Source organism: Crotalus tigris, unplaced genomic scaffold (assembly GCF_016545835.1).
Source record: "Crotalus tigris isolate CLP2741 ecotype Arizona unplaced genomic scaffold, ASM1654583v1 scf7180000017987.690289119674:8195010, whole genome shotgun sequence".
In the NCBI taxonomy this organism is placed as follows: Eukaryota; Metazoa; Chordata; class Lepidosauria; order Squamata; family Viperidae; genus Crotalus; species Crotalus tigris.
The window spans coordinates 4,307,989-4,333,802 of NW_024096758.1; the positions used below are offsets into that span (position 1 = coordinate 4,307,989).

Here is a 25,814-nt window from a genome sequence, read left to right on the forward strand (position 1 = left end):
TTGATAGATGGCTCTCCCACTTCTTAAAAATTCATAGCCTTTATAGGTAGACTACTGGCTTATAGAGATCATACTATCAGGACAATTTTATCTTATTTAAATGAAGTCTAGGTAGCTATAATTTAAATCTTTATTTGTGCTTTTAATTTCTTTGGGAAAAGAAAATCTTTCCTGATCCTCTTCCCTATGGCATTCTTTTATATACCCAAACACTAATACTATGTTGTTCCTTAATTGTCTTTTGTCCAGATTGCGTACCCTAAGTTCCTTCAGCATGTCCTCAGAGTTTTCTGGTATATTGATGCTCACTGATTGTTCATATCCCCCATGCGAATCATTTTGTAAATGGACAAGTTTTGTGGGTACTATTTCATAAAAGTGCCTTGATCATACTTTCAAGATATAACTTGCAATCAGCAGCTTAAAAACCTTGGGGTATTTTCTGGGCCAGCTTCCAATTTTGCACACCTTCCAGATACCAGTTTTCAGCATTCTCAGTAAAATAGGTATGGAAATGCAGACACCTATGGGATGCTTAGTTTGGGAGAGGTTGCCTTGGTTTGTAGCTCCTTCCCTTTTAACAATGGTAAGAAAAGTTAGCTCTGCTCTTTGCACCAGTTATTAACTCTTGGACATGCAGTTATAGCAGGCACAGGGCATGAAGAAAAAACTTAGATATTTCCATCAACAACATTCATGTTACATTATAACACATAAAAGGGTTTTCTGATCTCTAGACAATTTTGGAAATGCTGAATAGATGATTATTATAATGATGTGTAATTCTGTCTTCTTTTCCAGACCATTTCAATAGTATACATAGTGACATCCATCCTAGGAGTGGAGGCCTGGTACAGCCCTTTCCTGTTTCATTTTTTATATAAGGATCTGTTTGTTGCTATGATAATTGGTAAGAGGAATCTTGTAGAAACTTGTATCTTTCAAGCTGCTTTGCACCAAAACCTAATACAGTGGTGGCGAACCTATGGCACGCGTGCCACAGGCGGCATGCAGAGCCGTCCCTGTGGGCACGCACGCCATCACCCTGGAGGGAGGCCGGGCCAGACTGCTCCCTTCCGCCTCTCCATGTGCGCCTGCACTCTCGGCTCTCTTTCTCTTTGCATTGAGAGCCCGGGCTGGATGGTGGAAAAGGCCTCTGTTGCCTGGATCGGCCGTGGGGGGGGTGTGCAAAATCCCCCACCCACCGTGCAGATTGCACTGCTGCTGTTCTTCCCCCGCCGCATTTTCGGTGCCCACTTCGAGCCGCTGAAGTGCCATAAAATCACTCCACGGCCATGGATGCAAGTTCCAGAGACTTCGAAAACACTCTGCTGCCCAGATCGGCTGGGGTGGTGATGGAGCAAAATCGCTTTGCAGCCCTAGATCTGGGCAGCTGAGCCAGCAGGGAAGCAAAAGTGTCGGGAAAGGAAAGCATTGCAGAGTAAGCAAACTTACAAAAAGGGGATCTCTCTTTTCTCTGTCTCTGTCTCTCTCTCTCTCTCTCTCTCTCTCTCACACACACACACACACACACATACACACACCACCTCATTAATCATTTCTTCCCCCACCCCCTTTAATATATCTTCCCCCACCCCCTTTAATATCATGTTTGGAGTTTGGGAAGGCACGCGTCCTACGCTCGTCTTCCCAAACCCCAAACTTGCATGTCCTACTTTCCTAGCTTGCCTTCTCAAACTCCAAATTCGCGCGTCTTACACTCGCCTTCCCAAACTCCAAACTCACGTGTGCGTCCTATTTTCCTCGTCCTACTTCAGTTTGGAGTTTGGGAAGGCGAGCGAGAAAAGTAGGATGCGTGAGTTTGGAGTTTGGGAAGGCGAGCAGAGCCTTAATATAAAAGGCTGGTTCTGCTTTCAAAAAAAGAGAAAGGAAGAAAGATTATTGGGCTCCTTGCATTATCCCCGCTTGAAGCCATCCTTTGCAACAAGGAAAAATCCAATCTATCCAACGCTATCCAACATTTCAAATCTGTGTGCACCGAGAGGATAGCTTGTTTTTTTAAGACACCAGTCCTGCATATCTATATCTAGGAATAAATCTCATTAAACTCATGAAGCTGTGAAACACAGAATGCAAAAACACACACACTCACTCTCTCTCCCTCTCTCTCTCATCTTTTGCAAAGTGGAGTCTTCTTCTAGGCAACCTGCTGCTTACTTTGGATTGGTTTCCCTGCATGTCTAGAAAATCAGTACAGGTCCTGAAATCCAGTATTTATTTAATGAATTAATTTTATTTTTATTTATATCTGGCCTATACTATTTTTATAAATAGCTCAAGGCAATGAACATATCCAACATATCCAAGCCAGGTCTCCTCACATGGAGAGGGAGTGGGCCTCCCTCTGACCCATGCAATTTGCCCTTCTGCAGTCACCATGCAGCTGGGCACCCCCTCAGGGAAGTGCAGCCAGGGTAGGCAGGACTGTGGGGTTCTGGTGCTGTGAGAGCTCAAGGGCCAGGCTGGGTGCTTGACCTCCTCTGCCCAGGGCTCCAGGAAGTCCGTGCCACTGTCCATGGGCCCCCTGCATTGCCTAAGGCTCAGTGAGGCTCCTCCAATGGACCATGCCCCAGCACTTGATCTGGTCCCACCCACCCTCCGCTGAAGACTCTCAGATCTGGCCCAGTTCTGCCCAGGCCCGCACAAGTACCCCTGATGTGAGTGACGGTGAGCTGGCCACGCCCACCCAGTAGGCCATGCCCATGCCAACCATGCCTGCCCAGTAGGCCACACCCATCCAGTGGGCCATGCCCATCTGGTACCCGACAATAAATAAGTGGGGTTTGGATTGCAGTTTGGGCACTCGGTCTCCAAAAGGTTCGCCATCACTGGCCTAGTATGTCTTTATCAAGAAAATGTTTGTTATTTATGCTGAGTTTTCTTACGAGATGGGGACTACACTGCGTAGTTATTTGTCACAGAATATCTCATACGAGATGACATTTTTGTTGAAAGCCTAAAACTGTGACCATGTTTCAGTCTGTCTACATTGCAGCAGATGAGTTGTATAAAACAAGATAATTAAGTTAATGTAAAAGTACAGCATTAGAATTGATAATGAATTATCAAAGTGGAAGATAGTTTCTGCCTTTTAGGATCAACCATCAAAACTGAAGGAATGAGCACTCAAGAAATATGCTGCAGATTAGCACATGGTAGAGCAGCCATGAAGGCCTTGCAAAAGATATACCTACGAAAGATAAGAATTGTGTAAACAATGGTATTTCCTATGATACACTCCATGAAAGTGAAAGTTGGATTCTGAAAAGGTAGGCTAGGAAGTTACCGTAGTGAGACTTCTGAACTTAGTGTTGGAGAAGACTCCTGAGAATACTTTGGACAGCTGAGAAAATAAACCAGTGAATTATCGAACAAATCAATCCAGAGTTCTCACTCAAGGCACAAATGACCAGGCTTAAATTATGTTTAAGTTCAAACACATAATGCAAAGACCTAGTTCTCTGGAGAAGATTCTAAAGCTGGAAAGTGGAAAGGAAAGAGACGTCAGATAGCATCATTGTAGCATCTGTATGGTTTTATTGCTTTTATTGTTGTAACCTGCCCAGAGTTGCCTCACATTGAGATGGGCAGCAAATAAATACACGAGAAGAGGATGATCTGCAACAAAGTGAATGTACTCAGTCACAGAGGCAATGAATGCACTTTTGAAAGACCAAATGTAGAAACAGATTGTCATGGAGAAAACCTTATCTATACGGTCACTAGGAATCCAACACTGACTTGTTGGAACATAACAAAAAAATAATAATTGTCTAAACACTGACTTTGAGGGAAGTATTTGGAGAATGAGTGTGAATACATTGGAATAAGTATGGCATATTCACCACATTCTTAAGAATATATTCTCTGATCCAACATACATCTAAACCAAGGAATTTCCTGTTCACCAGCTCAATAATTCAGGAAATTCAGAGGCAAGAGAGGAATATAGTTTTTCTTCAAATCTGGATCTTCACTATTGTTTTTTTCATTTTCATTTTCTTCTGTGCACTAGGAAACATACATTAAAGCTTGCACAAATCTGTAACTTAATCCAGCATATTCCTAGTATAACCTTGCAGCCCTCTTCTGGTAAACGTAGCCAAATCACATATTGTAGATATCATATCGTATATTGTAGAGCACGAAGTGCACAGAACTTTAGTTAATTATTCCAGTTGTTTCTGAATTGGTTATTTTCTAACTAGGGGCTGCTCAAAGGTAGTTGTGCTTTTCTAAAAACTTTCAAAATACCCCCTGCCTTAGATTTCAAGTTACAGAATTGCAGTTGAAATTTTGCCCCTCACTTTCATCCCAATCTCCCTAGATCATCATGGTAATTTATCTTAAGTTACCTTTAAGGTGTTTTAATTCCTTTAACATAAGCAAAAATATAGATCTGTTTCAACAGATTTCAGATACTTTAAAAGAATGTGATCTACATATCTGTACAGATACATGTCAATGTGTATACATGTCAATGTGACCTACGTGCCTTTTAGAAAAGTATTTGTGAGACAATATTCTACACTAACCAAAGTATCTAGTTTAATTCTAAAATAAATGAACAAATATCAAAACTATAGAGATTAATTTCTTAGCAACAATACAGAAGTGGTTTCTACTTATTCTAGAATCCAAATTATAGGTTTGATATCATAGTTGTCTCCCATTTAAGTATTAACCATGCATAACTCAAGTTAACTTCTTAAGGCAAGACAATTAGCCTCAGATACTGCTTCCTGATAAGATATGAAAATACATGAAAACATGTGCAAAATGATAAAAATATTAAGCCAAGTGTTTGAAAATCATTTTCTTGATCCTGAGCAATTTACAATCAGATACGGATTTCTCCTTATGTATTATAAATATAATCCTAATAGCCACTCTTTCTTGCATTGAGTATTTATAATTCTTTGCAACATTACACAAGCTAGTATAAAGCAAATATGAGGTTGAGCAGACACATACATTGTTTATGCATCAGAGACTGCTTTTTTAAAAATTATAGTCATGAGGGGCCAGAGTGGATGGAGTTGTGTTATGATGTTTCCACAGGGGGACAGGTTTGACCTTTCCACTTTTTGAGATTGGGGGAGGTAAGCATTAGGATTATTGGAGGTTTATTACTTCTATTTTATTGCTGTTCCCATTCAAAATCTAAAAATTATATACCATAGTTGATCAGTATGACTTGAATTTCATTGATGCAGTTTTGGAGGTCTTGGGGAAGGAGATGGAATGACTTCCAGGCTACAAGTTGCTAATTCCTTGCCTGGAACGATAGCTCCTTTTGAAAACTAGTAAATAATCACGTTAATGAGATTGTAAATATTAGGCCTAAGTACATTAATTGTTGATATGACTCATGTTATGACTCATGTTCCAGTTTTTTAAGGAACATATGTTGAATGCTCCAACTCAGGAGGTTTTTAAGAAGAGATTGGACAACCATTTGTCTGAAATGGTGTAAGGTTTCCTACCTAAGCAGGGGGTTGGACTGGAAGACCTCCAAGGTCCCTTCCAACTCTGTTATTCTATTCTATATAAATTTATTTGTGATATCTACTGATTTATTTGCCCAGTTCAAACAATACATGGAGTATAAGATTTGCTTGATTATGATTTAATTGTGTAAATGCTGCTTTGATGTATAACAGTATGCATGACTCCCAAAATAGGAAATAATCAAGATAGATTTGGTCGGGTCCTCCTTTTATCTGAAGGAGAAAGACAGATTTATTGGAAAAGTAAATTGGTTCTATATTTTCCTTTTTAGGCTGTGCACTTACTATCACTGTTCCCATGAGCTTGAACAATTACTACAAGTAAGTGTTTTGCATTGTCAAGGGGTCGCATCTGCATCATGCAGAGATAGTATTGAAAAAGCAAAGTATATTGGGCAAATATCCACTCTCCCTTTTCAAGTTCAAAAGGGGTATGGAGATACCAGGCACTCCATTTCTGGCTGCAGTGCCAGGCTCCCTCTGCCAAATGACCTTGCTTTTGGCCCACTCATTCACCAAGCCCTTGTTTGCTACCTCCTATCCTTCAGAGCCTATGTCAACAGCACCCTGAAGCACCACTCCTTCTATGAAGCCATGCTGCCTTTCTTCTCGCCAGTCCTCCTTTTCATTTTGTGCACCATTTGGATCTTCCAGTCACCGACAGATATCCTGGAGACCCATCCACGCCTCTTCTATTTCATGGTTGGGACCGCCTTCGCAAATATCTCTGTACGTGTCATCCTTTTTGCTTTGAAGTCAGGCTTCCAAAAGGTTCAGGGGTCAGGAAGAAGACAGTTGCTTTGATTGGTAGTCCATTTGTCTGAGCCAGCCTTCCCAAACCAGCCATCCTTTTAGTCTCTCTCTCCTCTCTCTTTGTCACTCTCTCTCTCCTCTTCTTTCTCTGTTTTCTCTGTTTTCTCTTTCTCTCTCTCTCTCATTACAACTCCCACAATTTCTAGCTGACATGACTGCCTGGTTACATTCCAACACCACCTTAACAAGAGGAAGCAGGGGGCTGAATAAGGTAGAAATTCTCAGGAACCTATAATGGGTGGGCAGTTTCCATTGATCCAAGAGCCATATATGGTTTACTACAAGACATAGAGGTTGCTCTCCAGAATTAGGCAGAGCCAAGACCAGGTTTTTGGGTAGGGATTAAATTGGTGCCTTAAAAAACTAAAAATGCCTAAATATTTGGCCCCTCCCAGTCTGGAGGCTTCTAAAGGAATGCTAAGAGGCCACATCATGTATACCTTGAGATGTACTTGTGCACACTGATTTAAAAGGATAATGTCCAAAAGACCACAACAGTTTCTGTATTTTGTCAGGATAGAGACTATAAAGTTTAGTGGATTTACAATGCAGGAAAACAGATTCTGGTCAAATACTGTTAAAGACTACTTTTAACAGTTAATTCTTATCAGCAAGAGTGATGGAATCAATTATTTAGAAAGCCAATGGAAAATGTTGAACCACAATCTAGCTCAGAGTTTTCCAAACCTGGCAACTTTAAGATGTGTAGACGTCAACTCCCCAATTTCCCCTGGATAGCCATCAGTAGAGGCAGAGCACGAGTTTGGATGTGAGAGTCTAAAAATGGCCTCTTCCAGATCCCTGATTCTCTTAACGTTCCAGAACAGTGTTTCTCAACCTCAGCAACTTTCAGATATGTGGACTTCAACTCCTAGAATTCCTCCAACCAGCATGGTGGGAAAGATAAAGGGCATGTAAGGAAGCCAAAACGAAACAGTACAGAACCCAGTATAATTGCAAGTCTCTAGCAAGTTATAGATTTTGTTGTGTACAAAGAGAGAACATTTCATGTTAGAAGGAATCCGGGTATTTGCAGTTCCTGATACAGTATTTAGATAGTAATCAAAATGGTGGACAATTGTAAATTGAATTAGCCCAAATGGTCAGTCAAAACCGTGTGAATATTCTCAGCATCCTTTACATTCGCCAGATGATTTACTACTGGAGCAGTGGATTATTCTAAGAGGAACACAGGTGTTCGGATGACTGAAACAGTCAGTCCATTTTCCTGCCCTTCAGGGACGTTCAGACTGTAATTCTGAGAATTCTCAACTAGCCTATATTGATAGGAAAATTAAACTCAGATTTCCTTCTCCTCCTAACTTCCTTTTGATGTTTTGCCCTTTCTTCCAGTGTCGATTGATTGTCAGTCAGATGAGCAGCACTCGATGTCAGCCATTGAACTGGCTGCTTCTTCCACTTGCGCTTGTTATCCTTGTAGTGATGTCAGACTTGGTACCAGAACAGGAAACAAATTTCCTCTATTTAATCACTATTTTCATCACCTTGGCACACATTCATTATGGAGTCAATGTGGTAAGCCATTCCGCAGGGTTTGGGGCTCCCTGCATTGTCCATTTCAGCATTGTTCTACTTTCCATGTAGTGTAACAGATGGTAGAGATAACTTTGGAATTGTTGGCTTATCTTTCCCAATGAAGTCCCTTCAGTTGTCTCATTGGTTGATATGTAGGCATTCCTGTACAGGTAGTCCTCAACTTATGATTACAATTGAGCTCAAAATTCCTATTGCTAAGCAAGACAGTTAAGTGAATTTTGACCCATTTTTTATCATTCTTGCCACAATTGTTAAGTGAATCACTGCAGTTGTTAAGTTAGTAACATGGTTGTTAAGTGAATCTGGCTTCCCCGTGGACTTTGCTTGTCAGAAGGTTGCAGAAGGTGATCATATGATCTTAGGACACTGCAACTGTCCGAAATACATGCCAGTTGCCAAGCATCCGAATTTTGACAGTGTGACGAAGGGGATGCTGCAAAGTTGTAAGTGTTGAAAATGGTCATAAGTTACCCTTTTCAGTGCTGTTGTAACTTCAAACAATCACTAAACAAATAGTTGCATGTTGAGGACTATCTGTACTTTTCGCAGGTTTGAAATGTTCTTCATCCACCACTTGGACTGCTTTTTGCTATAGAGAATGGGGTTGGTGTAAGCCAATATTAGCAACTAATAAAGTACAATTGCCTAAAATGTAAGACCAAAATCTGTTTTTAAAGTAACAGATTTGTGACTAGAGCTTGAATAGGAGTTCCCATTGAGCAATACAAGTTGAATAAAGACAAGCTTTTTATTCATTCCTAAAAGAAAAGGCCACCCTTTCAAGTATTTTCTATATAATGGTGATGAACTTCCAGGCTAATAGGCTACAATTTAACTGATCAGTCTACGGGTTCATATCATTGGACTGCTGCTGGCTGTAAAAACCTGCATAGATATATTTTCTATAGTCTATCTCTTGTTGTAATACAGTAGAACCAAAGCAATCTCAAACTGTTGGATGATTCTGAGAGTTTTGAATTTGTACTGAGAGATTTAAGTCTACGGAACTAACCATGTGAATCCGTATGCTAAGGTATGGGCCCTTTCTTAGACACCAAAGGGGATAAAAGACGTGGTGTCTCATGGATTGGCAGGAAATCTAAAACTTTCAATTAGTAGTTTAAAAAACCCACAGGAGCTTGAGGTGTTGTTCTTGCTTAAAGATTAAAACTTTAACCACGACTTTTGAACATCCCACTGCAACACATCCTTCAGACTTATTATAAAGTAGGATCGCCTATTTACCTAGAATACTCTTCCCAGTTCTTGTTTGTCTTGAAATAATGCAAATAGAAAATGAATTTTATCTGGAGGATTGGTAGACTGACATAAAGCTTGTTATGCTCCAGAGAAGGAACAGGGAATACACAAAGGAAAGAAAGCTTCTGCATGCCCAGCCTTGATTTCAGGTTTATCCACCATTCTTCATTTGCTCTCTTCTCTTTCCATTTAGGTGAGGCAGCTTAGTAAACACTTCAACATCCGAACCTTTTCTTTACAAAAGCCCAGCTCTGATTGACTAGGCATGGAAAAGGTATCATCAGAGGAAAACGTCAGCCTGCGGTCTTCAGAGGCACTGTAAATTTGGTAGCCTGTGTAAATATACTTCAACCATCACCATGGAACTAGATTTAACCCGCTTTGGATGGTTTGGGGGCAAAGAACATGTGGGACCCAGAAACCAGAGAAGGCTATTGTTCATGTCTCCTCCCATGCCGCTTCATGCCACCTTTCAGAAATGTGTAGACAGTAAAACTACATGATCAGGAGAGGGCCTCATGGAATCTTCAAAGAAAGATCATCAGGCACAGAGGCATGGATGATGGCTTTAGAACTATAAGATTGCCACAGAACTGTCATCATGGCTATACTGAGAACAAGGGGCCCATGAAACTACCCTTGGGAACTGAAGTACATTATTGCAAACTGTTCCACATCCTAAAATCAGAGACCCAGTTATAAAGAGGGACTTTTTATTTAAAGAAGCAATTGATTCTTCTAGAGAGCTCGGAGGTCACAACTTCATTAAGCCATGACTAGTCAGTTGTGTTTTCCCAAATGCCTTTTTTATCCTCCCTCCAAATTGTGGCTTGTGCCTTGTGAAGAGAGAGTGGGGCCACAGCCAATGCTGTGGGAGGACTCAGTAACAGACATTCTTCCTTCATGTTTATCATAGGATTGAGATTGTGATAAACAACATTACCATCTCAATGGGTTAAAGTAAGCTTGCACCAGAGTTATTTGTTAGATGTGGTACATACTCTCTGAGTGACACTGCTTTTCTTGGGTACAATTGAATTTTCTCTCATGAAAACAAGAAATGCAAGTGATTTTGATCCCCGTGTTCGATTTTAGAAATAGTTTGTTTCTGTTTATTACCTGGTTGGGAATCTGTTGAACAATTGAGTGATGGTGAAGACCCAGCACTGATTTTTCTCTTCTGTTTGTACTTTATTTGAGGAAGAATTTTTTTATTTGTGTATGTGTGCTTAAATGAAGAGTGCACCCTAACCCCAATTTTCTTGGAAAGGCTGCACCCGGAAGAAACTGAGCGCAGAATGTTTTTTTTTCATATGTAATTAACGGCAGAGGTAACTTGATGAATGGTTTGATAAGGAGATCCACTTGTTTCATTTTCTTTTTGTGGATGATGCATTCCATTCTGCAGAAAACATTGAGTTGTGATATTATTTATCTTTTCTTTTGTAAACATGAAGCATTATGTCAAAAAACAAAGTGTACGCAGTGTAAAGTCCTAGAACTAATTCTTGCCTTCATTCCTATCCCTTCTTTTCTGTAAATAGTTTATTTTTCTGATTTTCAAGTTTTACCCCAAATGCCATGTCTGGTATGGCAATGAACAAGGAAAGCCCTGATTCTCATTGTTAGCATGAAAAAGAAATTTCAAGACATGGATGGCAAATAATTCTGATTTTGGTTCTGTTTACTTAATATTCCATTGCTATGAAACAAAACTTGAAATGGAGTTAGGGAGATTTTTTATTTGTATCAGAACACTGCACAGGGGGGTAAAATTTGGGTGTAAAGAGGAATTGAGCTTGTGTGAATATTTGATGTTGCAATAGTTAGAATAAAATAATCAGTTGTCAGTCATAAGTGACAGTAAGAAATAGGTCATGTAGTTATAGTCTCTTGGAATCATTTTCTGTTTTTAAGAAGGTGGTCAGTTCAGAGAAGGGATCTGTCTTTATGCAGTTAAGAAATGAATCATTGTAGGAACATTTGGTCTTTGGTCTCTTAATTTGGGACAATAGTGTTTGTCTTGGAAACAAAGAGTTGTCAGATCAATGGTATAGTTTTGCACAGGCTACTGTGGCATAAGAATCCTTTAGACAGAAAGTGATGGCTATCCACAGAAGCCAATATTCTTGGGAAGCAGGGTTCCTTATATGTATGCAGGCTTAATGTGAGCTAGTAAATGATTGTTAGATTCTGCCTAGAAGCATGCATATTATATGGGAACATCTACACTTGTGATGATCAGGAACAGTGCCACTGCAGCTTGCAGGTAACATTTGCTTTTGCATGAGCTTGCTGGCATGTTTGCCTATCTGTCTTCATTGGGGAAAAAAATGTGATTCTTCTTTCCTACCTATCAGGGCTTCTCAGTAAGGAATTTGGTGCCTTAAATGACTCTCCTCAAGTTGAGGGAAAAGTCAGCTGTCTTAAAAAAAATTATTTAAGTGTTGTCCAAGTTAAAGGAGTAGGTATAGCACCTTTAAAAATGAAAACAGGAAAATAGGTTTGTGTATTTTTCTTTATTACTGATTTAAAACTGATTGCAAGTTCGGTGGGAGTCAAATGCACCATTTGTGGGGTTTAAAACACCCTGTTTGAGTTCATCTCTACTGTTCTGAAAATAAAGGTACTGAGTACTGAAGGAATGGGGGGGGTGGACATTTTGCCACTTGCCCTCTACTTTCAAGAGGTGGGTGTAACTACTGGTTTCAAGTTCTCCTTGATTCTAACCTCATCTTGCTTCCTAGATTACCTCAGTGAATGGAAGATGGCATAGAATGTGATGGGAGCAGTTGTAACCAGTTCTTCAGTAGTGTGCCATTCCTTTGCATCCTTTGTTGCCATTTCAAATAACAATTCCATTTTATGTTCCAAAACAGATGTCTGTTCTGCCTTGATTGACTATTGTCTAGGTATCTATGCTTTGGCCCTTGAAGCAAACCTCAGAGAAGTAGAGGATGATTCCTGGGCAAAGCAACTCTAGGGGCCTGATGCACATAACTTTTTTCCAGTCCCTCCACAGTCCTGCAAGATTCAGCTTTTGCTAGCAAAGCTTAATCCAAAAGTGGGTTGTATAGAGAAGCAGCTATTGTAAGACAACACTGGGCTGGGCCCATAAACCATTTGTATAGCCCTCATATTAGAATACAATAGTTCAGAACTGGGTATGAATTGCAAGAAAATCTATGGAATGCTAATTAGCTAGAACCCTGATGATTTGTGGTTGGTGTTAAGTCCAATAAAAAATACACATTGGGGCTATGTTCATTTTGACTTGCAGCAGTAGATCATTCCGGTGTTTAAACCTTACATAGATAGTTGACTGTTCTCCACCATGGTTTCAGGAAAGAGTATGTTGGATAAAAATATTTCATGAAAACTGACATCTACCTACAGATTCAATGAAGGAGGCCACGGTGTCCCCCATCCCACCCCTCCCATTTTTGCTTGAAATGTAATCCTAGGATGTAAAGCTTAATAATAATGGTATTCCAGATCTCCCCAATCAATACTCATTGAACTGATTTCTCAGTTTAAAAGAGACCGAGAATAGATAGGAATCCATTCTCCACATTTAAATTGACTCTGGAATACAGGCAAGATAAGTGCCCTTTTCAGAGTAGGTTCTGTCTGGAAACAATGAACCAAACATAAATATTGGACCAATTGGTTTTCCTTGCTTTTTGATTAACTCTGTGAACTTGGCTGTCAAGTAAAATATCAAATCATCAGTTCTTTGTAAGATACCATACCTGGGGAGGGGGGCAGAACTTGTAAGAGATAGCTTTCTCCTGATTTTTTTCTCCAGAAGGGGAAAATGATAACTGGGTCTCTTTTGGGGAAGAGGGTGTGTGCCTTGGTCTTCATAGGTGCTGACTGCCAGGAACAGTTTCCTACTCTTCTTGGACAAGGAAACTTCTGGCTTGTATTCTTTGAAGCATTCGGTCCAGCAGATTCTGGGCAGTACAAGCTGTGTCAAAGCAAAACTGACTGTACAGATTACTATTGTTGTTAGTGAAAAAGAATTTTCAATAAGAAACTATATAATGTCATTGTGGATTGCTCCACAGTGTGTCATCCTTCATCAAGATTCATGTCTGTCTTATGTATTGTGGACAGTTGACAGTCTGGCAATGGATTTGAATTCTGATCCATTAAATACTATTATTACTGATAAATATTTATTGTATTTAAAAACTTCAAAAGCCTATTATGACATAAAACGTCAATAAATTTTTCCAAGCTTTTTAATATCTCATCTTTTGGGTACTTGTTTTATTCCTGAAATGAAAGTATTGGAGGGCTATCATTTATCAGTTCTGAGTTGTGTCTGCTCAAAACAAGTGCTAGACACAAGATGGTCATAATAGAGTCTTCCTGGGCCAGGATAGATATAACTCAGAGATCCAAGAAGTAAGATTATTAATGCTGTCTCTTTTGTGTTGGCATTAAATGTGCATGATTTTATTTGCAAAATGCTGGTCTTAAAAACAATGTTAAAAATGTTTTGTTTTATTCTTAAAAACAAAAATCTTTCTGCCAATCAATATTTGTTATCAGAGTATTCTAGAAATAAAATAACACATATCAATACAACAAATAGCAAAAGTATTAAAATGTCTGGAAGTTCAAACAATGATACAATACTTTTTCTCCTAATTGGGAAGCTACAGGTTCTTTCCAAAGGTTGCCAGGAAAGGTGGAAGGGAGGGCTTTCCCTTTTGGCTTTCAAGAGGCAAGGAATAGAAAGGAATTTCACAGAATCATAGAATCATGCAGCTGGAAAAACCTTGGAGGTCTTCTAGTCCAACCTTCTATCCAAGGCAGGAGTCTTTATATCAGTGGTTCTCAACGTTTGTGTGACGGCGACCCCCGTCACACAAACGTTCTGCGCATGCGCGGCGCCGCGCGCATGGGGGCGGGGCCACCCCATGCGCGGCGCACATGCGCGGCGGCGCCCCCTGAGGGGAGAAAATGGCGGATCGCCTTCTTTGGCGACCCCCGAAAAATGGTCGATCAACCCCAAATGGGGTCGCGACCCATAGGTTGAGAACCGCTGCTTTATATGATCCCAGACAGATGGTTGTCCAATTTATTTGGAACAGAGAATTTGAACTTGGAGCAGGGAAAAACAATGCCTATCCTGGCAATGATAGAAATTGTCCACATTTGTCTCAAAAGAGACAAGGATTAAACAGCAAGTACAAATGCTGTGGTTGCCTGAATCCAGAGCATAGCCCTGGTCTAATGAATAGGAAGCCTGATTCTCTGTAGGCCTAGACATGGAACAATCAAGCCACTAGGGAGTTGCCCAAAATATTTAGCAGGCACCAGATTGTCTGTCTCTGATATTATATGATGTGAATAGGTTTATTCTTAAGATGACTTAGAAACCTTGAATGCTCTCCAAAGATTTAATTACCCCTTCATTGTTGCAGAATAGCCCAGTGTTGAAGTGCATTTTCAACAGCTATCAGCAGGTCTTTCCATGTGGGGTAATAATAACAGAACAGCCTCCTTTTCGAAGTCCATACTTTTCTACAAAAGAACTTGCACTGAACATGAAGAATTGAGTCCGAGTTACAAATGACCGATTTTCATGCTCCAATTCATGAACCCACAATCCAACTGGAGGCACAGCTGACACCAATAACCAATTCTAAAGGATGCTTCAAGATGGCTGATTTTCAGACAGTTGTGGTTTTAAACTGCTGGACTTCCTGGGTTATTCTGTGTGAGAGAAGGAGAGGCAGAAATGATCTATCAAAGAAACTGATGCCAGACAGTGGCAACAACTGAAAAACCATCTAACCCAGTGATTCTCAACCTTTCTAATGCTGTGACCCCATAATACAGTTCCCCATGTTGTGGTGACCCCCAAGTGGGTGTGACCACCAATAAGAGGGAGTAGGACAGCTAGGGAAAAGGGAAAAAATGGCGGACAGCATGGCTTGGTGACCCCCATGAAATGGTCATTCGACCCCAAATGGGGTCCCGACCCACAGGTTGAGAACCACTGATCTAACCGTATATCTGAACACATGCTGTTGCATATGTTGATGTAATAAAGTGGCTAAAATGCTGAAATAGGAATTGGATTATCCTTGGTTTGACTCTTAACATTGATTCATGCAATTAAACCTAAGTTTTAGTTAACAAAATGCCTCTGTTGCCTCCAAACAAATAATGTGATGGTCTGACTCATACAACATGTTAAGACAATAGACCATTTGTGCAATAGTTGAATTAATACAAGGTTTGTTTTGTCAGCTGATGAAAAAGTTGCTGAACAACAGCATGAAAAAAATGAGTTCTAAACCTTGACTACATGGGCCTCATCCTCATTGCAAAACACATTTCCCCAATTCCATTGCTACTCTTGGCAGATTATTTAGTATTGTCGATGAAGATAAAGACATAATTCAGTTGTAGTATCTCTCTCCTGCATAAGAAAGTCCCAAATTTTATCTTTAATCTTTCCAGGTAGAGACTTTAGTTGAAAACCTTCTGCCAGTTAATATAGACAATACAGGTAGTCCTCAACTTACGACCATAATTGAGCCCAACATTTCTGTTGTTAAGTGAGAATTTGTTAAGTGAGTTTTGTCCCATTTTATGACATTTCTTGCCGCAATCTATCACTGTAGTTGATAAGTTAGGAATCTGATTGTTAAGTGAATCTGGCTTCCCCATTGACTTTGCTTGTCAGAAGTTTGCAAAAGTTGATCACATGACCCTGGGATGCTGCAACAGTCACAAGTATGAACCAGCTGCCAAGCATCTGAATTTTGCTCAAACGATTGGGATGCTGCAAAGGTCATAACTCTGAAAACGGTCATAAGTCAGTTTTTTTCAGTGCCGTTATAACTTTGAACGGTCACTAAATGAACTGTTGTAAGTTGAGGACTGCTTGTATTGTGCTAGGGGGCAAGATCAGCAATTTCGCAGAACAGTTGAGACTGCCAGAAATGTTAGTGTATTCTTGGGACTGTTGACTGTGTTCATGACACAGACATTTAGGCACGAAGCACACCCGGCAAGAAGAATGGGCAGGTGTGTTGTGCATGCGCTATAGCAGACAGGTCAAACTTGCGACGTCACATGATGTCGCGCAACGTATCGGAGCTTTTTCCACATTGCCAGCAATGGGGAGGGCGTGGTTTCCTTGTGAAGCTTCTGGCCTGCGGGCTGGCAGTTTTACACTCCTGCTCTGTAGAGAGATTATAATCATATCCTGCTTCCACCTCCTTTTCTCCTCAAATTCTGATTCCACCCAATGCCAGTACACTTCCCTCTAGTGAAGATAGCTCTAAGCAGATACCATCACTCACCATCTGAAATGCCCAGCAAATCTTCCATTTCTTGCTGAATGCGCAGCAGGAGGATCTCCTGCAACAGCTCCTCCCGCAGGCTCTTCGGCACTATCCCCATGCGCTCCAGGGTTTCCTCGGAGAGGCGCAAGAGAGCCTTGCCAGAGATGGCATGGCTATTGGCTGCCTCCAGCAGTGGACTGCCTGGAGTTCCCAAGGTTTTTCCTCTTAGCCAGGCACACACTTCGGCTGCTGTCCACTGTGCCACCGGGCGCCTTGCTTCCTCCTCCTTTGAACCCTGTAAGGTGCCAAGCTGATCTTTTAATTGGTTTCTTTTACTTTCTGCACACCACATCAACTCTCAACAGCATGCAGGTAATCCTCAACTTAGAACCATTCCTGTCACAACCACTCAAAGCTACAATGCACTGAAAATAGTCACTTACAACTGGTCCTTGCACTGATGACCATCACAGCATCCTCATAGTCATGCAATCGAAAATCAGATACTAGGCAACTGGCATTTATTTATGGTAGTTGCGGTCCTGGGGTCATGTGATGGCTGTTTGCAACCTCAGCCGGCTTCTGATAAGCAGGGAAATCCAGATTTGATATGACCATGTGTTTCACTTAACAACAGCAATGATCCACTTAACAGCCATGGCAAAAAAGATCATAAAATTGAGAGTGACTCACTTAACACCTGACTTGCTCAGCCACAGAAATTCTGGCTCCAATTGTCATAAGATGAGAACTATTTGTAATGAAATGAAGTTTTTCCTTTTGGATCTCTCACATTCCTTTCTTAATTCTGTGCCAGTAACTGAAATACTTGAATAAAGCTACATTTGTTAAACAAACAGGACATTTTTTTTCTATTTATCCAGTACGTTTGCAAACTGGACTTCAGTGGAAGGTTCTCAAGGCAATATATGCTTAAGAACAAAAGCAAATACAGAAAAAGTAATGAATTGCACCCCACCCTCCTACACAATAAGAAGGCAATATTCTACACTGGAACCACAATATTCCTCCAAAGACATAGTTTACTATACTGTACAGCCTAATGTCAAGTTATATAGCCCACAGAAGACAGGTAAAACACTATGATTACTGGAATATTAAGTAGCAAGATGTTATTCTATGGGATAACACTTTTAACCCTCTGTTCTAAGTGCTTAAGTGCTGGTACTCTCTATGCAGATAGTCCTTGAGTTATTCTTTTAACAGCAGTTCAAAGTTGCAATGGCCTTGAAAAAAGTGCTTAAGACTTGTCCTACTAAGTTTAGCTAATTTGATTATGTATGCTGAAGGAACACAGTATAAAAATTAAATTAATCCAATAAAATGAGGGGTTATGCAAATAAAGGCTTTGAGTTGGTACTAGTTGTAAGAAGTTATTTTATACTGAAGTATCATCCCCTAAGAGCCCCAGGAATCCCCCCCCCCCGCCGCCAAATTCTACACTAACTGAAGCTTCCAGATAGTTCTGGAGAATGATATCAGTAATCTCTCCTGGAAGTTACCAGAACATAGTAATTGTGACTAGGTTACTTCTGCTCCAAAACCTTTGGCTAATGCCACCCAGAATCACTTTTTGTGAGATGGACAGCCATAAGAATGTGAGAAATAAATACAGACAGACAGATAGACTGACTGACTGACTGACTGATGTCATTAAGATGTCTGAAAATCTTGGTTCAACAAACATTCTCAAAGTGAATACTCTCCTTTGGGGAGAATAGCAATCCAGAACTGGTTGAACAATCATATCTTGATCCTAGTAATTACCTACTCATTGGAGCACTTGACCACTTAGAGGTAATAGAGAGGGGGGGAGCAGAGAGCAGCACTCCAAGCTCAGATTTCCCATCCTTACTGCTACTTTCTAAAATGCATTCATTCTTCAGGTTAAGAGAGGAAAACCTTATTGCTCTGGACTTCAATCTCCTAAACTAGTTTGGCTAGTTACCAAGACTGATAACATCAAAGCTATTACTGGGAAATCAAAGAAATTCTTGCTATCTTTAAACCAAAGTCCTCTATCAGGTTGATCAAGGTTGTTCTCATGCCATAACCGGTTACAAAACAAAGTTTGCAATTTATCTAATACTGCCTAGTGTTCACCCACTATTGCCTTCCACCAGTTTTGCTCAAAAAAGGACACATTTGTGACAAAGCCATTGTCAAGAAATCTTCTAGATTCAGCAGATTTCACAGTACTGTATAATCAATCAAAACCTGGACAATAAAGAATACAATCAATATAATGTAAAGTCTAAACTAACAAAAGTCTCTCGCCAACACCAGCATATTCCATTCAGTTGTAATATTTCCACAGGTTTTCTTTCTGCCCCTTGATGGAGAATGGAGTTACAGAAATTATTATTCATTATTAATTAGTAGAAATAATTGAAGAGCTTAGAAGGAATCCATGGTTTAGTAACGCAGTGCCTGTTCTGTGTATAGAGTGGACCAGATTCAACAAGTGTCATTTTCAGTCAGAGATATTCAGTTGATAAAAAGGGTGGAGAAGCCCTGCAATACAATGCCAGGTGGTTTAGTTTTGCCTGATATGAAGCAGCTTCTTTTCTATTATTGGTCTGAGGGCACTTCCATTAGTGCTTATTCTGATTAAGGGCTTCTGCGGTGCTTTGGATTAATTCTCTAAATAGTGCCTAAGAACTTGCAGAACTAGTTGGTTTGTTGCAAGACATGCTACGTTCACACTCTTGCATGCTTAAAAGCATTTTTTTTGGGGGGGAGACTGACTGCAAAGCACTGTATGGCACTGTACTATGTACAATTTAAGACAGTCTTAGCACATTTTGGCAAGAATAAATCTAATTTAAATAGTTTGCCATTGTTTTGCTCTAGAACATAAAAGTTACAGAATCTGTACTCTGCATAAGGATGAAACATTTAATAATAATAATAATAATAATAATAATAATAGTAAAGTTGGAAGGGACCTTGGAGGTCATCTAGTCCAACCCCCTGCTCAGACAGGAAACTCTATACCATTTCAGACAAATGGCTGTCCAGTCTCTTCTTAAAAATTTCCAGTGTTGGAGCATTCACCGCTTCTGGAGGCAGATTGTTCCACTGGTTAATTGTTCTAACTGTCAGGAAGTTTCTCCTCAGTTCTAGGTTGCTTCTCTCCTTGCTTAGTTTCCACCAGTTGCTTCTTGTCCTGCAGATTATTGCAGATTGCTTGAGCCAGAGGAAGAAAAGAAGCAGAGTCCAAAGTGCTTACAGTAGTTAATCTCCAGGAAGGGGATAGCTCACCTCTAAGCCTGCAGGCTCTGCATGTGATTCCTCCATGACATTCAAGTCTCCCAATCCCCTCTTAGCATTGCTCTCCATCGGGATCATGAGCTGAAGGAAACAAGCGCACAAGGTTGTGAAGCAGGTGGACAATATACTGTTGACAAAGCAGAGAAATCGTTTTAAGGAATGTGGGGGAAATTGCACGCGCAGCAAACTGCCATGCTTCCCCCCCCCCCACAAACCTAATAACCTTTTGATACCCTTTGTCCTAATGAAGCAGCCAAAAGGTCATCCCCTTTTGACTTAATATCTCACCTACCTAAATAGATAATATGCTTAAGTTACTTCCTATCTCTTCCTGCCTTTGTTAGTTCTTTCTCCTTTTGATCTATCTGTATTTGTTTTTACCTGATCTCTGATCAGGTAATATGTTACTAGAAAATAGTTGCTTATATGAAGGAATTTTCCAATGAAGAAACTTTATGTCAGCATCTAATGGTTAAACCTATGTATGTAAAATGTCAGCATTTAATGGTAGAAGCCTATGTATGTAAAAAGTATATAAAAACCAATAAACACACAGAGACTCTCAAGCTGTCTCAAGCTGTGACAAGCAGCTCTGCAGCAGCTTCAAATCTCTGCTCAAGACATGCCTGAGTCTTTTTCTCAGCGTCTTTACAAAGGAAAGGATCCTGGAGTCCTCTGATATACATTACAAGTAGTTTTGTGTTTGGCTCATAGTGCAAAAGGCTGCCAGCTGGTGAGTTAATATAAAGGCTTGTCATCAACAGAGCTCAAAAGTCACTCTTCTTTCCAAAAACCAGAATCCCATAACCAGCCTTCTCTTCTGTAAAGCAAGATCAACAATCCAACATAACATATTGACGTTAAAATGTGGGAGAGGTTTAGGGCCAGGTTCTGCAGGGTTACAGCCTCTTTCTGTTTTACTTCTTGTTCAGCAACGTTTTTCCCTGCCCTTTTGCATGTTTTATCTCAGGTTATGTAAGGTAACATAAGGCCCTAGAGGGTCTTTGCACAGGTTCATCATGTGTACCAGTTGCACCTTTCCTCAATAAACAGACCCTCCAGACAATCATTCATGCTCTGGTCACCTCGTAAGTGGATTACTGCAATATGTTGTAGAGGGAGCTTTCCTTGAAGACCATCCAGACACTACAGCTGGCTCAAAATGCGACACTACAAGCAGTAACAGGAGCATCTCAATGTGTGCATGTGTTACCCACTGCTATGTGAGTTGCATTGGCTATCAGGCAACTTCTGGGAGCAATTCAAGGTGCTGATTGCCTATAAAGTTATGCATGGCATAGGGTTGGATAGCTGAGAGACTGTTTATCTCCAATAGTACGTGGCCACCCAGTATCTATTCTATTCTATTCTATTCTATTCTATTCTATTCTATTCTATTCTATTCTATTCTATTCTATTCTATTCTAATGAAATGGGTGTGCTTCAGGTTTCCTCTATTAAACATGAACTTCTTGTGGGACCAAGGAAGCTCACCTTCTCTGTTGTGGCCCCCAACTTCTGGGACAGTATTCCCCACCCCCCAGAGATAAAAATGATACCCTCACTCCTAGGCTTCTGTAAAGCTTTGAAAACCGGGCTTTGATCCCAGGTCTCGGGTGATGTTTATGAGCTATTTAAGATGGTAATTTTTGTTTGTTTTTGCATTCATTAGTTTTAGTTTGGGCTGTCTCTGAAATTCAACACTTTTAACAGTTTTTAACTTTCCTAGTTTTGTACACTGCCCAGAGTCCACTGGACTTGGGCAGCGAATAAATTGAAATAAATAACATAACTCACACTTGATTTCTGTCTGGAGCCCGGGGAAATCTTAGCCATTTTGATAAACATAAACTTATTCTGTTGAGATATTTTTGACTAGGGAGACATTGTGTAGCCTAGGGAGAAAAGTGTGCATATGCCCACTGGGCTCAAATGAAACTGAAGGCTGGTATTTAGTATAATAGGGATTTCTTAAAATAAAGTCCTGAAATAGGGGGGAAAGCTAGCAATCCTCACCTCCCAAAAGGCACTTTTTATATAACATTCTTCAACATCTTGTCTAATTACTTTGCCAACATCTAAGCACTCTTTCAACCAACCTACCCTATAAGAAATGTGCACTGAAGGCATAGTAACTGACATAATCATGAGAACCTTTGGTTACTTGTTTGCACACAGCCTGGTCTGACTGGCTGCTAAATTGCATTCGAAGTGTGAGATTTAGAGAGATGGAAGCAAAATGACTCAACAGAAAACTTTAGGAATCTCACCATCTGTCAGGAGTTCTGTACATAGTCTTCTTCCCTCCCTCACACACACAAACACACAAATTAAAGAAAAGATGGGGTGGGTATGATATTGACATAGGTAGCATATTCCCCCAAAGTAGTCCTTTCTGATAAATGGGCCACAAGCTCCAATATCCCCAACTAGCCTAGTGAATGACTTAGAGCAATTTTTTTTAAAACTTGGCCACTTTAAGATGTGTGGATTTCAACTCCTAGAATTCTTCTGCCTCCATTCAAGTCCAACTTATATATTTGTAACAAATGAACACATGATTAAGCACTGCAAGCCTTTGATGACCTCCTTCCAAAGGAAATAACAAAGTGAAGTCCAGAGAAAGAAGGCTAAATATGGTACTTCTGAAATGTCACTGCTTGTTTTGTTTTAGTGTTGTTGTCTTTTGTTTTGATTGCCAGCCATGCTTATTTACCCTTTAGCAATAAAGATATTGTATTGAGATAGCTTCTACCACATCTAAGTATCCCACTTACAGAATTTCATGAGATGGAGCAACCATGCCCAGAGTTATTGTGGAGGATTTGGGTCAAACATTCATGAGAATCAGTCTGTACTAGTAGTACCTGCCACTCCAGATTGTCACCTGGATCCCTTCAGGTGACAACCCCATTTATAGCAAATTGCATTGCTTACCCTATTTCCAAAATTCAGTTTTGCAGCAGAAAGCAAACACCTTAAAACATAACAGCTACACAAATTCACTTCCAGACTCTGGACAAACTGCAAGGACACAATTTCAAGCCCTCCCTGCAGTTCAGAGTTGATAAGGAGCATAAACACCTACATGTTCAATGAGAGATATGCACTTACCAATGTTGTGGAAGTGGAATTAAATATGATTACCGACGTCATGGACCCATGCCAGGTATTGAGTCTTGTCCACTGAGAAGATCTAGAATGGCCTTTAAGACACTCACAGTTTTTCTCCCTCAGCTTCAGCCTGGCTCAATGGTAGAGTAGTTTCTTGCCTTTGTGCTAATCTCCAAACATACCTGGAGATTTTCTCAGCTCCTTCCCCTCCCCTTCCCCAGTCTCCTCCTTTTCTGATTTCAAATCCAGGCAAGAGAGTCCTTGTCTTTCCTGACTTGCAGCCACACAACCAAACAGGCACGTTCATGTTCAGGTCTATGCAGGAGCCATCTGGAAAAATTCCCTCCTCTTTGCCTTATGAATCTAATCGGATGCACCCTCTTTTCACTCATGCGCAACCTGGCATGCATACACCCATCCATGTTTATTTTAACTTCAAGGCAATTTATGATTTGATTGATCCTGCTTCCTGCTTCACGTCAAGAGTGGTTCATATCTATATGCATCTTATTTGCAAAATACACTAAACCATAAATAATAATGCCTTGGAGACACCACAGATTAAGTTTCTATATATGGGTATATATCCAAACCATAATTCTGTGATGTCTCAACCTGTCCTAGGGTGAATCATTTATTCACATTCTGCTTTGGGATTGGTATATCTGACTATGTCATTGTGAAACAAGATCTGAAAGGAGAGGATGAATCTCAGTCTTCTTCCCTCCGCCTTCCATCCCCTGGGGGAATGGGGAGGGAGGTGCAGCTGAATCTCTTGTATGTAACACAAGCATAGTAACACCATCTGTCCTAGTCAGCAGATTTGCAGGGAAAGAAAGAGAATAGCAAACCTCATTAAGGCTTATTTATCCCCTTCTGCAGGGGATTTATTCCCATAGCTGGGCTTTATATGTTGCTTGGTACAAAACCAACCAATTCCATTTGCACAAGCATTCTAAAGGAAATCAAATTTGGCTAAACAACAGCTTATGAAGTGAACTACAAATAGTCTTCAACTTACAACTATTCATTTGGTGACTGTTCAAAGTTACAATGACACTTAAAAAAGGGACATGACTGGTTTTCTTACACCTACCACTGTTGCAGCATCCTCGTGGTCACGTGGTCAAAGTTCAGACACTTGGCAACTGGCATGTATTTATGACAGTTGCACTGTCCCGGGGTCTTATGACCACCATTTGTAACCTTTCCAGCTGGCTTCTGACAAGAAAAGTCAATAGGGGAAGCCAGATTTACTTAATGAACAAATGATTCACTTAACAACTGCAGCAATTCACTTAACAACCGTGGTAAGAAAATTCATAAAACGGGGCAAAACTTACTTAACAACTGTCTTGCTTAGCAATGGAAATTTTGAGCTCAGTTGTGGTAATAACTCTAGGACTACCTGTATTTGATAGTGGAACAATCTATTTTGAAGGATAGTGGGGTTCCTTTCCCTGGAAGTTTTCACCATATTTCCTCACTAGTGATTTATATTGTTTTATACAAGATGAATTCCTTTCTCACCCTTACATTTTGCAATTCTTTGATAAGAGCCAGGCACCAAATTCTTGGTAAAGGATATAAATAAATGTAGTTGCTAATGCTTTTTATGCATTTCTCAGGGAGGATTCAGACACTGCCATGTCAGATTGCCTACTGCCTAAAAAGAATCTTGTTAATGTTAATCCCTGGATATTTTAATTAATCCCACTTGAGCAGATGCATTTATGCAATGGCTGTGGCGGAGTGGGCTTCAAAAGTGGAGTTTAGAAAAATGTTATAAAGTAATAACATTTATTTATCTAATAAATAAAAAAAAATGCTGGCTGAGAAGTATCAAATGCAAATACTTCTATGCTACGGACACCAGGAGTCGCTGCACATACTTTTTAGATGAGGGAACTCTACAGAAACATTTGTGCAGTTTACCTATATCTGGGAGGGTACATATCAGGCAATTAAAAGCCTCTTCTTATCATCTTGTTAAAAAAACTCAAGAGGCTCTATGCCATTTACCCAAGCCTAGCTTGGTTGAATCCTGTCTTAGAGATGCACATCCACTTGGAAGATACCTCAGTGCTGCCCTATTCTTATAAATTCAGTTTTCTATCCCATTTAATCAGCACCTATTGCCCAGTAGTTTGAAACTTCTAACCCAGCATTCCCAGTCTTAGCATATATGGACTTCAACTCCCAGAATTCTCCAGCCAGCAATGCAGGGAGTTGAAGCCCACATAGCTTAAAGTTGCTAAGGTTGGGAAACACTAATTTACCCCTTGTTTTCTTTGCCATTTCAGGGAAGGCTATATTGCTCTTGTTCTTATAACTGCTGGTGCAGAATAAAATGAAGTTTCTGATGTTCACTGAGCCCAAAGTGGAGAGCAAGCTTTGGAACTTAGTATGGAATTCCCCTTCCATTTCTTGTTCCTGATTCTGTAGGATCCTGAACAGGCGATAAACCAGTTCATCCTCTTCTTGTTATCCTTGCATCTCATTTTTTTGTTCACAGAGCAAGTGTGATACTTCAGATTTGGGGTGAAGCAATCGAGATTGGCAGGCTGCACAGATGATACTAGTATGGATGCTTCTAGTTTGGTTAGCTGTAATTCCAAATAACCACAGTTAAAAGCATTAAGAAAGCCAATTAACAATTGAGATTCCACAAATTTCATTCAGGCAAAAAGCAGGCTGATCTGATGAATGGATTGTTTCAATAAACCCATCCAAGTGCCTCCATAAAGAGAGATATCTGTTCTTGACAAACTCTGCATAGACTTATTTGTTTCCAAATACTGTTTGTAGCCCTTATGACCACCTCTGCAGCCACTGAACATGAAACTAGCTGTTATCACAGAAGTTATTTATCAACTAACTGTGTGGTCTTCTGGGCACTGATATGTCTTCCAATGTGTTTAATCCAAACAAT

At 40.2% G+C, this 25,814-nt stretch overlaps 2 protein-coding genes across 4 annotated transcripts in view; one reads left to right on the top strand and one right to left on the bottom strand.

Annotated features, from left to right (window-relative positions):
• Positions 1 to 13,419, top strand: part of SELENOI (selenoprotein I) — a 53,212-nt gene extending 39,793 nt beyond the window's left edge. Inside the window, exons 6-10 of one of the 2 annotated variants that reach the window (XM_039346042.1) lie at positions 802 to 910; positions 5,804 to 5,852; positions 6,080 to 6,260; positions 7,698 to 7,880; positions 9,355 to 9,420. In XM_039346042.1, coding sequence (XP_039201976.1) covers positions 802 to 910; positions 5,804 to 5,852; positions 6,080 to 6,260; positions 7,698 to 7,880; positions 9,355 to 9,420 — 588 coding nt within the window. Of the gene's footprint in view, positions 1 to 801; positions 911 to 5,803; positions 5,853 to 6,079; positions 6,261 to 7,697; positions 7,881 to 9,354 lie in introns of both variants that reach the window. The other variant, XM_039346041.1, reaches the window with a different exon arrangement.
• A 1,088-nt stretch (positions 13,420 to 14,507) lies between these two features.
• On the bottom strand, positions 14,508 to 24,040 carry LOC120309140 (sterile alpha motif domain-containing protein 12-like). Of its 2 annotated transcripts, none has more exons than XM_039346046.1 (4): positions 22,883 to 24,040; positions 19,760 to 19,895; positions 16,493 to 16,769; positions 14,508 to 14,891 (listed from the first exon to the last, which is right to left on the bottom strand). In XM_039346046.1, exons 2-4 carry the CDS (start codon positions 19,844 to 19,846, stop codon positions 14,887 to 14,889), a joined length of 369 nt encoding a protein of 122 aa, XP_039201980.1. In that variant the 5' UTR covers positions 19,847 to 19,895; positions 22,883 to 24,040; the 3' UTR covers positions 14,508 to 14,886. The 2 variants fall into 2 exon arrangements, with proteins under 2 accessions (XP_039201980.1, XP_039201978.1); XM_039346044.1 differs by having other exon boundaries at positions 19,760 to 19,849; positions 22,883 to 23,344.
• Positions 24,041 to 25,814: the final 1,774 nt, after the last annotated feature.